Source organism: Hyperolius riggenbachi, chromosome 5 (genome assembly GCF_040937935.1).
Source record: "Hyperolius riggenbachi isolate aHypRig1 chromosome 5, aHypRig1.pri, whole genome shotgun sequence".
Lineage (NCBI taxonomy): Eukaryota > Metazoa > Chordata > Amphibia > Anura > Hyperoliidae > Hyperolius > Hyperolius riggenbachi.
In genome coordinates, this window is record NC_090650.1 from 1,462,501 (window position 1) to 1,475,770 (window position 13,270).

At 55.7% G+C, this 13,270-nt stretch overlaps 1 protein-coding gene across 2 annotated transcripts in view; it reads left to right on the plus strand.

The window, feature by feature from the left end:
* VPS50 (VPS50 subunit of EARP/GARPII complex) overlaps positions 1-13,270 on the plus strand; it is a 330,838-nt gene that overhangs the window by 229,945 nt on the left and 87,623 nt on the right. For both annotated transcript variants that reach the window (XM_068238471.1, XM_068238472.1), the window contains one exon: positions 1,768-1,866. In XM_068238471.1, coding sequence (XP_068094572.1) covers positions 1,768-1,866 — 99 coding nt within the window. The remainder of the gene's footprint in view (positions 1-1,767; positions 1,867-13,270) is intronic.

A 13,270-nucleotide genomic window follows, 5' to 3' on the forward strand; every position in this document is an offset into this window, starting at 1 on the left:
AGCTTGGCGGATGAGCTTTTTGTCCCTAGGCCTTCTCAAAGGACTAGAGGACATGAGCTGCGCATGGAGGAAAAACGTTTTAGCCATTTATTTAGGAAAGGGTTCTTTACAGTAAGAGTGGTTAAGATGTGGAATGCATTGCCACAGGAAGTCGTTATGGCAAACTCTATACCTGCATTTAAAGGGGGCTTAGATGCTTTCCTTGCGTTGAAAGACATCCATGGCTACAATTACTAGGTTATGCCTAATGATGTTGATCCAGGGATTTTATCTGATTGCCATCTGGAGTCAGGAAGGAATTTTTCCCATTTGGGGCTAATTGGACCATGCCTGGTGGGTTTTTTTTCGCCTTCCTCTGGATCAACAGGGGTATGTGGGGGACGGGCTGGAGTTGTACTTTGTACTGGTTGAACTCGATGGACGTATGTCTTTTTTCAGCCAAAATAACTATGTAACTATGTAACTATGTGTGTACAGTGTGTATGTAGTGTGTGTGTACAGTGTGTATGTAGTGTGTGTGTACAGTGTGTATATAGGGTGTGTGTGTGTACAGTGTGTATATAGTGTGTGTGTACAGCGTGTATGTAGTGTGTGTGTACAGTGTGTATATAGGGTGTGTGTGTACAGTGTGTGTGTACAGTGTGTATGTAGTGTGTGTACAGTGTGTATAGTGTGTGTGTGTGTGTACAGCGTGTATGTAGTGTGTGTGTACAGTGTGTATGTAGTGTGTGTGTGTATATAGGGTGTGTGTGTACAGTGTATGTAGTGTGTGTGTGTGTGTGTGTGTGTGTACAGTGTGTATATAGGGTGTGTGTGTACAGTGTGTATGTAGTGTGTGTGTGTAGTGTGTGTACAGTGTGTATGTAGTGTGTGTGTGTAGTGTGTGTACAGTGTGTATGTAGTGTGTGTGTGTACAGTGTGTATGTAGTGTGTGTGTACAGTGTGTATGTAGTGTGTGTGTGTGTGTGTGTGTACAGTGTGTATATAGTGTGTGTGTACAGTGTGTATATAGTGTGTGTGTACAGTGTGTATATAGTGTGTGTGTGTGTGTGTACAGTGTATATGTAGTGTGTGTGTACAGTGTGTATATAGTGTGTGTGTACAGTGTGTATATAGTGTGTGTGTACAGTGTGTATGTAGTGTGTGTGTGTACAGTGTGTATGTAGTGTGTGTGTGTACAGTGTGTATATAGTGTGTGTGTGTGTGTACAGTGTGTATGTAGTGTGTGTGTACAGTGTGTATATAGTGTGTGTGTGTGTACAGTGTGTATATAGTGTGTGTGTGTGTACAGTGTGTATATAGTGTGTGTGTACAGTGTGTATATAGTGTGTGTGTACAGTGTGTATATAGTGTGTGTGTACAGTGTGTATATAGTGTGTGTGTGTGTGTGTACACAGTGTATATGTAGTGTGTGTGTACAGTGTGTATGTAGTGTGTGTGTGTACAGTGTGTATGTAGTGTGTGTGTGTACAGTGTGTATATAGTGTGTGTGTGTGTACAGTGTGTATATAGTGTGTGTGTGCAGTGTGTATATAGTGTGTATAGTGTGTGTGTGTGTGTGTGTGTGTGTGTGTGTACTGTGTGTGTGTGTGTGTGTGTGTGTGTGTGTGTGTGTGTGTGTGTACAGTGTGTACATAGTGTGTGTGTACAGTGTGTATATAGTGTGTGTGTGTACTGTGTGTATATAGTGTGAGTGAGTGATGAATGAGTGATAGCAGTCCGGGGATTTCATTCATGTGTATTATTATTTCTTTGTGTTTTCCCCAGACTGATGCAGGTGGGGGAGGAGTTCTGCGGCAGCAGATCGGAAGTCCTGCAGGAATCTATACGGAAACAGAGCGTCAATTACTTCAAGAACTATCACAGGTGAGGAGTGCTGAAATTATGACAAATCCATTCATGGCTGAGACACAAATCTCGCAATAAAACCCCAACATAGTGCAATATCCGGAGAACAAACCACCCCAGTCCTGCTCCACAGACACCATCCCCAGACCAACCACCACAGGCCTGCTCCACAGACACTATCCCCAGACCAACCACCGCCGTCCTGCTCCACAGACACCATCCCCAGACCAACCACCACAGTCCTGCTCCACAGACACCATCCCCAGACCAACCACCACACTACTGCTTCACAAACACTATCCCCAGACCAACCACCACAGGCCTGCTCCACAGACACCATCCCCAGACCAACCACCACAGTCCTGCTCCACAGACACTATCCCCAGACCAACCACCACAGTCCTGCTCCACAGACACTATCCCCAGACCAACCACCACAGTCCTGCTCCACAAACACTATCCCCAGACCAACCACCACAGTCCTGCTCCACAAACACTATCCCCAGAGCAACCACCACAGTCCTGCTCCACAGACACCATCCCCAGACCAACCACCACAGTCCTGCTCCACAGACACTATCCCCAGACCAACCACCACAGTCCTGCTCCACAGACACTATCCCCAGACCAACCACCACAGTCCTGCTCCACAGACACCATCCCCAGACCAACCACCACAGTCCTGCTCCACAGACACCATCCCCAGACCAACCACCACAGTCCTGCTCCACAGACACCATCCCCAGACCAACCACCACAGTCCTGCACCACAGACACCAACCCCAGACCAACCACCACAGTCCTGCTCCACAGACACTATCCCCAGACCAACCACCACAGTCCTGCTCCACAGACACCATCCCCAGACCAACCTCCACAGTCCTGCTCCACAGACACCATCCCCAGACCAACCACCCCAGTCCTGCTCCACAGACACCATCCCCAGACCAACCACCACACTACTGCTCCACACACACCATCCCCAGACCAACCACCACAGTCCTGCTCCACAGACACTATCCCCAGACCAACCACCACAGTCCTGCTCCACAGACACCATCCCCAGACCAACCACCCCAGTCCTGCTCCACAGACACCACTCCCAGACCAACCACCACACTACTGCTCCACACACACCATCCCCAGACCAACCACCACAGTCCTGCTCCACAGACACTATCCCCAGACCAACCACCACAGTCCTGCTCCACAAACACTATCCCCAGACCAACCACCACAGTCCTGCTCCACAGACATTATCCCCAGAGCAACCACCACAGTCCTGCTCCACAGACACCATCCCCAGACCAACCACCACAGTCCTGCTCCACAGACACCATCCCCAGACCAACCACCACAGTCCTGCTCCACAGACACCATCCCCAGACCAACCACCACAGTCCTGCACCACAGACACCAACCCCAGACCAACCACCACAGTCCTGCTCCACAGACACTATCCCCAGACCAACCACCACAGTCCTGCTCCACAGACACCATCCCCAGACCAACCTCCACAGTCCTGCTCCACAGACACCATCCCCAGACCAACCACCCCAGTCCTGCTCCACAGACACCATCCCCAGACCAACCACCACACTACTGCTCCACACACACCATCCCCAGACCAACCACCACAGTCCTGCTCCACAGACACTATCCCCAGACCAACCACCCCAGTCCTGCTCCACAGACACCATCCCCAGACCAACCACCACAGTCCTCCTCCACAGACACTATCCCCAGACCAACCTCCACAGTCCTGCTCCACAGACACTATCAGCTCGAACAACCCACACAAAGTCCAGAAAGGTCTCAAAGCAGCCACAAAATTTGAGTCCCCCTCAGCGCACAACTCCCAGCACCAAATTAGCTGGAGACCTGAACGGGTTCTACTGCAGGTTTGAGGGCAACCAGCCAAATTAACTCCAAGACCGCCCCTTGCCCCCTCCGTCCACACCACCTCCTATGAGCAACTCGGTCAAAGTCATCAAGTTTGCAGACGGCATCTCCATCGTTGGCCTTATAGACGAGAGTAACAAACTGGTCTATCGCTAAGAGATTGAGAACATCTGCAACTGGTGCAAGGCAAACAAGCTTGTCCTGAACACGACTAAAGCTGATGAACTAATCATCGACTTAAGGCTAAACCACCCTGAACTACCCCCGGCTCTCATCGAGGGCCACATGCCCGCTTCTTAGGGACCTCCATCTCCAATGACATAAGGTGGGAGGAAAATGCCACCAAAACCCAGAAGAAAGCCCAACAATGGAAACGTTTGGAATGTCTCAGGAGCTCATGACCTGCTTCTACTCTGCGACCATCAAGTCAGTTCTGTGTTCTTCCATCATTGGATGATGCGCAAGGGCCTCTGCAAGCGACCGCTACAAGCTACAGAGCACTATAATTGCCACTCTCCAACCGCTCGATCTCCTTCACTCCACCAGACTGCGGTCCAGGGCCTTCAGGATAGCACAAGACCCCTCTCACCTCCACAACTGATACCTTAAAGAGGAACTCCAGTGAAAATAATGTAGTAAAAAAAAAAGTGCTTCATTTTTTACCATAATTATGTATAAATGATTTAGTCAGTGTTTGCTCATTGTAAAATCTTTCCTCTCCCGATTTACATTCTGACATTTATTACATGGTGACATTGTTACTTTGGGCAGGTTATGTAGCTGCTCCTAGCTGTTTTGGCTGTTACAGACAGCTGTAAACAGCTAATTCCTGTCTGTGAACATTGTTACATTGTGGCAGTTTGCTCAGAGTACCGCGGTCCCAGAGCTTCTTGTGGGAGGGGTTTCAGCACAAAATCAGTCATACAGCGCCCCCTGATGGTCTGTTTGTGAAAATCATTATATTTCTCATGTAAGAGTGGGTATCAGCTACTGATTGGGATAAAGTTCAATTCTAGGTTGGAGTTTCTCTTTAAAGGAAACCTGTGATGATTAATAAAAAGAGTTTCACTTACCTGCAGGGCGCCCTGTGCCCACGCCGGTCCTAAACGATCCTCCGCTCCTCTGCAGCCGCCCTGTGCCCACGCCGGTCCTGAACGATCCTCCGCTCCCCTGCAGCCGCCCTGTGCCCACGCTGGTCCTGAACGATCCTGCAGCTGCCCTGTGCCCACGCCGGTCCTGAACAATCCTCCGCTCCCCTGCAGCCGCCCTGTGCCCAGGCCGGTCCTGAACGATCCTCCACTCCCCTGCAGCCGCCCTGTGTCCACGCCGGTCCTCAACGATCCTCCGCTCCCCTGCAGCCGCCCTGTGCCCACGCCGGTCCTGAACAATCCTCCGCTCCCCTGCAGCCGCCCTGTGCCCACGCCGGTCCTGAACGATCCTCCGCTCCCCTGCAGCCGCCCTGTGCCCACGCCGGTCCTGAACGATCCTCCACTCACCTGCAGCCACCCTGTGTCCACGCCAGTCCTGAACGATCCTCCGATCCCCTGCAGCCGCCCTGTGCCCACGCCGGTCCTGAACAATCCTCCGCTCCCCTGCAGCCGCCCTGTGCCCACGCCGGTCCTGAACGATCCTCCGCTCCCCTGCAGCCGCCCTGTGCCCACGCCGATGCTGAACGATCCTCCACTCCCCTGCAGCCGCCCTGTGTCCACGCCGGTCCTGAACGATCCTCTGCTCCCCTGCAGCCGCCCTGTGCCCACGCCGGTCCTGAACGATCCTGCACTCCCCTGCAGCCGCCCTGTGTCCACGCCGGTCCTGAACGATCCTCCGCTCCCCTGCAGCCGCCCTGTGCCCACGCCGGTACTGAACGATCCTGCAGCTGCCCTGTGTCCACGCCGGTCCTGAACGATCCTCCACTCCCCTGCAGCCGCCCTGTGCCCACGCCGGTCCTGAAAGATCCTACCGCGGCTCATTTTCACTTTCACCGACTTGCTGCGCGTTTCCTTGTTCATGTTCCCAGCGTCGGGAGTGACCTGCGCAGGCGCAGTAGAGATTTTTCTCGTACTGCAGCTGCACAGGACGGTTACTGGAGCGAGGACGCGCGCTGTCACAGTGGCCAGTGACTAAAGAAAGCAAAACAGCCATGGCAGGGGACCGAAGGATGGTTCCAGGACGGCACAGGCACAGAGCGGCTGCAGGGGAGCGGAGGATAGTTTCAGGACGGCGCGGGTACAGGGCAGCGGCAGGGGGCTGGAGGATGGTTCCAGGACGGCACAGGCACAGGGCGGCTGCAGGGGGCTGGAGGATGGTTTCAGGACAGCGCGGGCACAGGGCGGCTGCAGTGGAGTGGAGGATGGTTTCAGGACGGCGCAGGCACAGGGCGGCTGCAGGGGAACGGAGGATGGTTCCAGGACAGCGCGGGCACAGGGCGGCTGCAGGGGGCTGGAGGATGGTTCCAGGACGGCGTGGGCACAGGACGGCTGCAGGGGAGCGGAGGATGGTTCCAGGGCGGCTCAGGCACAGGGCAGCGGCAGGGGAGCGGAGGATGGTTCCAGGACGGCGCAGGCACAGGGCGGCTGCAGGGGAGCGGAGGATGGTTCCAGGACAGCGCGGGCACAGGGCGGCTGCAGGGGGCTGGAGGATGGTTCCAGGACGGTGCGGGCACAGGGCGGCTGCAGGGGACCGAAGGATGGTTCCAGGACGGTGCGGGCACAGGGCGGCTGCAGGGGGCTGGAGGATGGTTCCAGGACGGCGCAGGCACAGGGCAGCGGCAGGGGAGCGGAGGATGGTTCCAGGACGGCACAGGGCAGCGGCAGGGGGCTGGAGGATGGTTCCAGGACAGCGCGGGCACAGGGCGGCTGCAGGGGGCTGGAGGATGGTCCCAGGACGGCGCGGGCACAGGGTGGCTGCAGGGGGCTGGAGGATGGTTCCAGGACGGCGCGGGCACAGGGCGGCTGCAGGGGGCTGGAGGATGGTTCCAGGACGGCACGGGCACAGGGCAGCGGCAGGGGGCTGGAGGATGGTTCCAGGACAGCGCGGGCACAGGGCGGCTGCAGGGGGCTGGAGGATGGTTCCAGGACAGCGCGGGCACAGGGCAGCTGCAGGGGCTGGAGGATGGTTCCAGGATGGCGCGGGCACAAGGCGGCTGCAGGGGGCTGGAGGATGGTTCTAGGACAGCGCGGGCACAGGGCAGCTGCAGGGGGCTGGAGGATGGTTCTAGGACGGCGCCGGCACAGGGCGGCTGCAGGGGGCTGGAGGATGGTTTCTGGATGGCGCGGGCACAGGGCGGCTGCAGTGGCTGGAGGATGGTTTCAGGACGGCGCGGGCACAGGGCGGCTGCAGGGGGCTGGAGGATGGTTCCAGGACGGCGCAGGCACAGGGCGGCTGCAGGGGGCTGGAGGAAGGTTCCAGGACGGCGCGCGCACAAGGCGGCTGCAGGGGGCTGAGGATGGTTCCAGGACGGCGCGGGCACAGGGCGGCTGCAGGGGGCTGGAGGATGGTTCCAGGACGGCGCGGGCACAGGGCGGCTGCAGGGGGCTGGAGGATGGTTCCAGGATGGCGCAGGCACAGGGCGGCTGCAGGGGGCTGGAGGATGGTTCCTGGACGGCGCGGGCACAGGGCGGCTGCAGGGGGCTGGAGGATGGTTCCAGGACGGCGCGGGCACAGGGCGGCTGCAGGGGAGCGGAGGATGGTTCCAGGACGGCGCGGGCACAGGGTGGCTGCAGGTGGCTATCAGAAGCCTCAGGTAAGTGAACCTGTATAGTCTGTCCTGTCCCTTTTTCTGTGACTGGCCCTTTGTACTGGGGATGTATGTCTTGTTTGTTGTACTGCACTGCGGAGCTTCCCTGTTCCATGTACTCCCCTCTGTACTTGGCAAAATAAACCTTATTCTGAACTTCATTCAGTGAGTCCCATTTACCGACTCTGGCACCATTGTTAGTAATTACTGCACTGTCCGGCCTCCTGTTGTCACCTTTCCCACTAATAGACTCATGCGAGGATTTGTGTGGCTGATCTCAGGCTGATGATGGTTCCTTCCAGCACTGAAGGGGTTTAATGTAAATATGAAATGAACAAAAGATAAACTTCACGACACGTAAAACCATAAATAGCGCCAGACTCGGGATAATCAAACCATCGGATTTCCATTTCCTAAACAATAACACCAATTAATTGGCACCCCAGAGTGTTGCCCCAGTAATGGCGGCGTCGGCAATTCTGCGAGCGGGAAATCTCATCAGGTGCTTTAATGTATATTCCCCCGTGTCTCCCCATTACATCCTAGCGCCAGGCGTATTCCAATCACTACCGAATTCCAGCGCTGTAAAGCGAGGACCCCGGGGGGAGGGGGGTCAGTGTGGGATATAAATGCTGAGCCTGGGGGGAGGGGGTGCTGCTGCATTATGAGTAGTAGTGGGGTCAGAGGGGGGAAGGGGAGGAGAGAGGTGTGTTGGTGCATTATTAGTAGTAGTGGGGTCAGAGGGGGGAAGGGGAGGAGAGAGGTGTGTTGGTGCATTATGAGTAGTAGTGGGGTCAGAGGGGGGAAGGGGAGGAGAGAGGTGTGTTGGTGCATTATTAGTAGTAGTGGGGTCAGAGGGGGGAAGGGGAGGAGAGAGGTGTGCTGGTGCATTATTAGTAGTAGTGGGGTCAGAGGGGGGAAGGGGAGGAGAGAGGTGTGTTGGTGCATTATGAGTAGTAGTGGGGTCAGAGGGGGGAAGGGGAGGAGAGAGGTGTGTTGGTGCATTATTAGTAGTAGTGGGGTCAGAGGGGGGAAGGGGAGGAGAGAGGTGTGTTGGTGCATTATGAGTAGTAGTGGGGTCAGAGGGGGGAAGGGGAGGAGAGAGGTGTGTTGGTGCATTATGAGTAGTAGTGGGGTCAGAGGGGGGAAGGGGAGGAGAGAGGTGTGTTGGTGCATTATTAGTAGTAGTGGGGTCAGAGGGGGGAAGGGGAGGAGAGAGGTGTGTTGGTGCATTATGAGTAGTAGTGGGGTCAGAGGGGGGAAGGGGAGGAGAGAGGTGTGTTGGTGCATTATTAGTAGTAGTGGGGTCAGAGGGGGGAAGGGGAGGAGAGAGGTGTGCTGGTGCATTATTAGTAGTAGTGGGGTCAGAGGGGGGAAGGGGAGGAGAGAGGTGTGTTGGTGCATTATGAGTAGTAGTGGGGTCAGAGGGGGGAAGGGGAGGAGAGAGGTGTGTTGGTGCATTATTAGTAGTAGTGGGGTCAGAGGGGGGAAGGGGAGGAGAGAGGTGTGTTGGTGCATTATTAGTAGTAGTGGGGTCAGAGGGGGGAAGGGGAGGAGAGAGGTGTGTTGGTGCATTATGAGTAGTAGTGGGGTCAGAGGGGGGAAGGGGAGGAGAGAGGTGTGTTGGTGCATTATTAGTAGTAGTGGGGTCAGAGGGGGGAAGGGGAGGAGAGAGGTGTGTTGGTGCATTATGAGTAGTAGTGGGGTCAGAGGGGGGAAGGGGAGGAGAGAGGTGTGTTGGTGCATTATGAGTAGTAGTGGGGTCAGAGGGGGGAAGGGGAGGAGAGAGGTGTGTTGGTGCATTATGAGTAGTAGTGGGGTCAGAGGGGGGAAGGGGAGGAGAGAGGTGTGTTGGTGCATTATGAGTAGTAGTGGGGTCAGAGGGGGGAAGGGGAGGAGAGAGGTGTGTTGGTGCATTATTAGTAGTAGTGGGGTCAGAGGGGGGAAGGGGAGGAGAGAGGTGTGTTGGTGCATTATTAGTAGTAGTGGGGTCAGAGGGGGGAAGGGGAGGAGAGAGGTGTGTTGGTGCATTATTAGTAGTAGTGGGGTCAGAGGGGGGAAGGGGAGGAGAGAGGTGTGCTGGTGCATTATTAGTAGTAGTGGGGTCAGAGGGGGGAAGGGGAGGAGAGAGGTGTGTTGGTGCATTATTAGTAGTAGTGGGGTCAGAGGGGGGAAGGGGAGGAGAGAGGTGTGTTGGTGCATTATGAGTAGTAGTGGGGTCAGAGGGGGGAAGGGGAGGAGAGAGGTGTGCTGCTGCATTATGAGTAGTAGTGGGGTCAGAGGGGGGAAGGGGAGGAGAGAGGTGTGTTGGTGCATTATGAGTAGTAGTGGGGTCAGAGGGGGGAAGGGGAGGAGAGAGGTGTGTTGGTGCATTATGAGTAGTAGTGGGGTCAGAGGGGGGAAGGGGAGGAGAGAGGTGTGCTGCTGCATTATGAGTAGTAGTGGGGTCAGAGGGGGGAAGGGGAGGAGAGAGGTGTGTTGGTGCATTATGAGTAGTAGTGGGGTCAGAGGGGGGAAGGGGAGGAGAGAGAGGTGTGTTGGTGCATTATTAGTAGTAGTGGGGTCAGAGGGGGGAAGGGGAGGAGAGAGGTGTGTTGGTGCATTATTAGTAGTAGTGGGGTCAGAGGGGGGAAGGGGAGGAGAGAGGTGTGTTGGTGCATTATTAGTAGTAGTGGGGTCAGAGGGGGGAAGGGGAGGAGAGAGGTGTGTTGGTGCATTATTAGTAGTAGTGGGGTCAGAGGGGGGAAGGGGAGGAGAGAGGTGTGTTGGTGCATTATGAGTAGTAGTGGGGTCAGAGGGGGGAAGGGGAGGAGAGAGGTGTGCTGCTGCATTATGAGTAGTAGTGGGGTCAGAGGGGGGAAGGGGAGGAGAGAGGTGTGTTGGTGCATTATGAGTAGTAGTGGGGTCAGAGGGGGGAAGGGGAGGAGAGAGGTGTGTTGGTGCATTATGAGTAGTAGTGGGGTCAGAGGGGGGAAGGGGAGGAGAGAGGTGTGCTGCTGCATTATGAGTAGTAGTGGGGTCAGAGGGGGGAAGGGGAGGAGAGAGGTGTGTTGGTGCATTATGAGTAGTAGTGGGGTCAGAGGGGGGAAGGGGAGGAGAGAGAGGTGTGTTGGTGCATTATTAGTAGTAGTGGGGTCAGAGGGGGGAAGGGGAGGAGAGAGGTGTGTTGGTGCATTATTAGTAGTAGTGGGGTCAGAGGGGGGAAGGGGAGGAGAGAGGTGTGTTGGTGCATTATTAGTAGTAGTGGGGTCAGAGGGGGGAAGGGGAGGAGAGAGGTGTGTTGGTGCATTATTAGTAGTAGTGGGGTCAGAGGGGGGAAGGGGAGGAGAGAGGTGTGTTGGTGCATTATTAGTAGTAGTGGGGTCAGAGGGGGGAAGGGGAGGAGAGAGGTGTGTTGGTGCATTATGAGTAGTAGTGGGGTCAGAGGGGGGAAGGGGAGGAGAGAGGTGTGTTGGTGCATTATTAGTAGTAGTGGTGTCAGAGGGGGAAGGGGAGGAGAGAGGTGTGTTGGTGCATTATTAGTAGTAGTGGGGTCAGAGGGGGGAAGGGGAGGAGAGAGGTGTGTTGGTGCATTATTAGTAGTGGTGGGGTCAGAGGGGGGAAGGGGAGGAGAGAGGTGTGTTGGTGCATTATGAGTAGTAGTGGGGTCAGAGGGGGGAAGGGGAGGAGAGAGGTGTGTTGGTGCATTATTAGTAGTAGTGGGGTCAGAGGGGGGAAGGGGAGGAGAGAGGTGTGCTGGTGCATTATTAGTAGTAGTGGGGTCAGAGGGGGGAAGGGGAGGAGAGAGGTGTGTTGGTGCATTATGAGTAGTAGTGGGGTCAGAGGGGGGAAGGGGAGGAGAGAGGTGTGTTGGTGCATTATTAGTAGTAGTGGGGTCAGAGGGGGGAAGGGGAGGAGAGAGGTGTGTTGGTGCATTATGAGTAGTAGTGGGGTCAGAGGGGGGAAGGGGAGGAGAGAGGTGTGCTGCTGCATTATGAGTAGTAGTGGGGTCAGAGGGGGGAAGGGGAGGAGAGAGGTGTGTTGGTGCATTATGAGTAGTAGTGGGGTCAGAGGGGGGAAGGGGAGGAGAGAGGTGTGTTGGTGCATTATGAGTAGTAGTGGGGTCAGAGGGGGGAAGGGGAGGAGAGAGGTGTGTTGGTGCATTATGAGTAGTAGTGGGGTCAGAGGGGGGAAGGGGAGGAGAGAGGTGTGTTGGTGCATTATGAGTAGTAGTGGGGTCAGAGGGGGGAAGGGGAGGAGAGAGGTGTGTTGGTGCATTATTAGTAGTAGTGGTGTCAGAGGGGGGAAGGGGAGGAGAGAGGTGTGTTGGTGCATTATTAGTAGTAGTGGTGTCAGAGGGGGAAGGGGAGGAGAGAGGTGTGTTGGTGCATTATGAGTAGTAGTGGGGTCAGAGGGGGGAAGGGGAGGAGAGAGGTGTGTTGGTGCATTATGAGTAGTAGTGGGGTCAGAGGGGGGAAGGGGAGGAGAGAGGTGTGTTGGTGCATTATGAGTAGTAGTGGGGTCAGAGGGGGGAAGGGGAGGAGAGAGGTGTGCTGCTGCATTATGAGTAGTAGTGGGGTCAGAGGGGGGAAGGGGAGGAGAGAGGTGTGTTGGTGCATTATGAGTAGTAGTGGGGTCAGAGGGGGGAAGGGGAGGAGAGAGGTGTGTTGGTGCATTATGAGTAGTAGTGGGGTCAGAGGGGGGAAGGGGAGGAGAGAGGTGTGTTGGTGCATTATTAGTAGTAGTGGGGTCAGAGGGGGGAAGGGGAGGAGAGAGGTGTGTTGGTGCATTATTAGTAGTAGTGGGGTCAGAGGGGGGAAGGGGAGGAGAGAGGTGTGTTGGTGCATTATGAGTAGTAGTGGGGTCAGAGGGGGGAAGGGGAGGAGAGAGGTGTGTTGGTGCATTATTAGTAGTAGTGGGGTCAGAGGGGGGAAGGGGAGGAGAGAGGTGTGTTGGTGCATTATGAGTAGTAGTGGGGTCAGAGGGGGGAAGGGGAGGAGAGAGGTGTGTTGGTGCATTATGAGTAGTAGTGGGGTCAGAGGGGGGAAGGGGAGGAGAGAGGTGTGTTGGTGCATTATTAGTAGTAGTGGGGTCAGAGGGGGGAAGGGGAGGAGAGAGGTGTGTTGGTGCATTATTAGTAGTAGTGGTGTCAGAGGGGGAAGGGGAGGAGAGAGGTGTGTTGGTGCATTATGAGTAGTAGTGGGGTCAGAGGGGGGAAGGGGAGGAGAGAGGTGTGTTGGTGCATTATGAGTAGTAGTGGGGTCAGAGGGGGGAAGGGGAGGAGAGAGGTGTGTTGGTGCATTATGAGTAGTAGTGGGGTCAGAGGGGGGAAGGGGAGGAGAGAGGTGTGCTGCTGCATTATGAGTAGTAGTGGGGTCAGAGGGGGGAAGGGGAGGAGAGAGGTGTGTTGGTGCATTATGAGTAGTAGTGGGGTCAGAGGGGGGAAGGGGAGGAGAGAGGTGTGTTGGTGCATTATGAGTAGTAGTGGGGTCAGAGGGGGGAAGGGGAGGAGAGAGGTGTGTTGGTGCATTATGAGTAGTAGTGGGGTCAGAGGGGGGAAGGGGAGGAGAGAGGTGTGTTGGTGCATTATGAGTAGTAGTGGGGTCAGAGGGGGGAAGGGGAGGAGAGAGGTGTGTTGGTGCATTATGAGTAGTAGTGGGGTCAGAGGGGGGAAGGGGAGGAGAGAGGTGTGTTGGTGCATTATGAGTAGTAGTGGGGTCAGAGGGGGGAAGGGGAGGAGAGAGGTGTGTTGGTGCATTATTAGTAGTAGTGGGGTCAGAGGGGGGAAGGGGAGGAGAGAGGTGT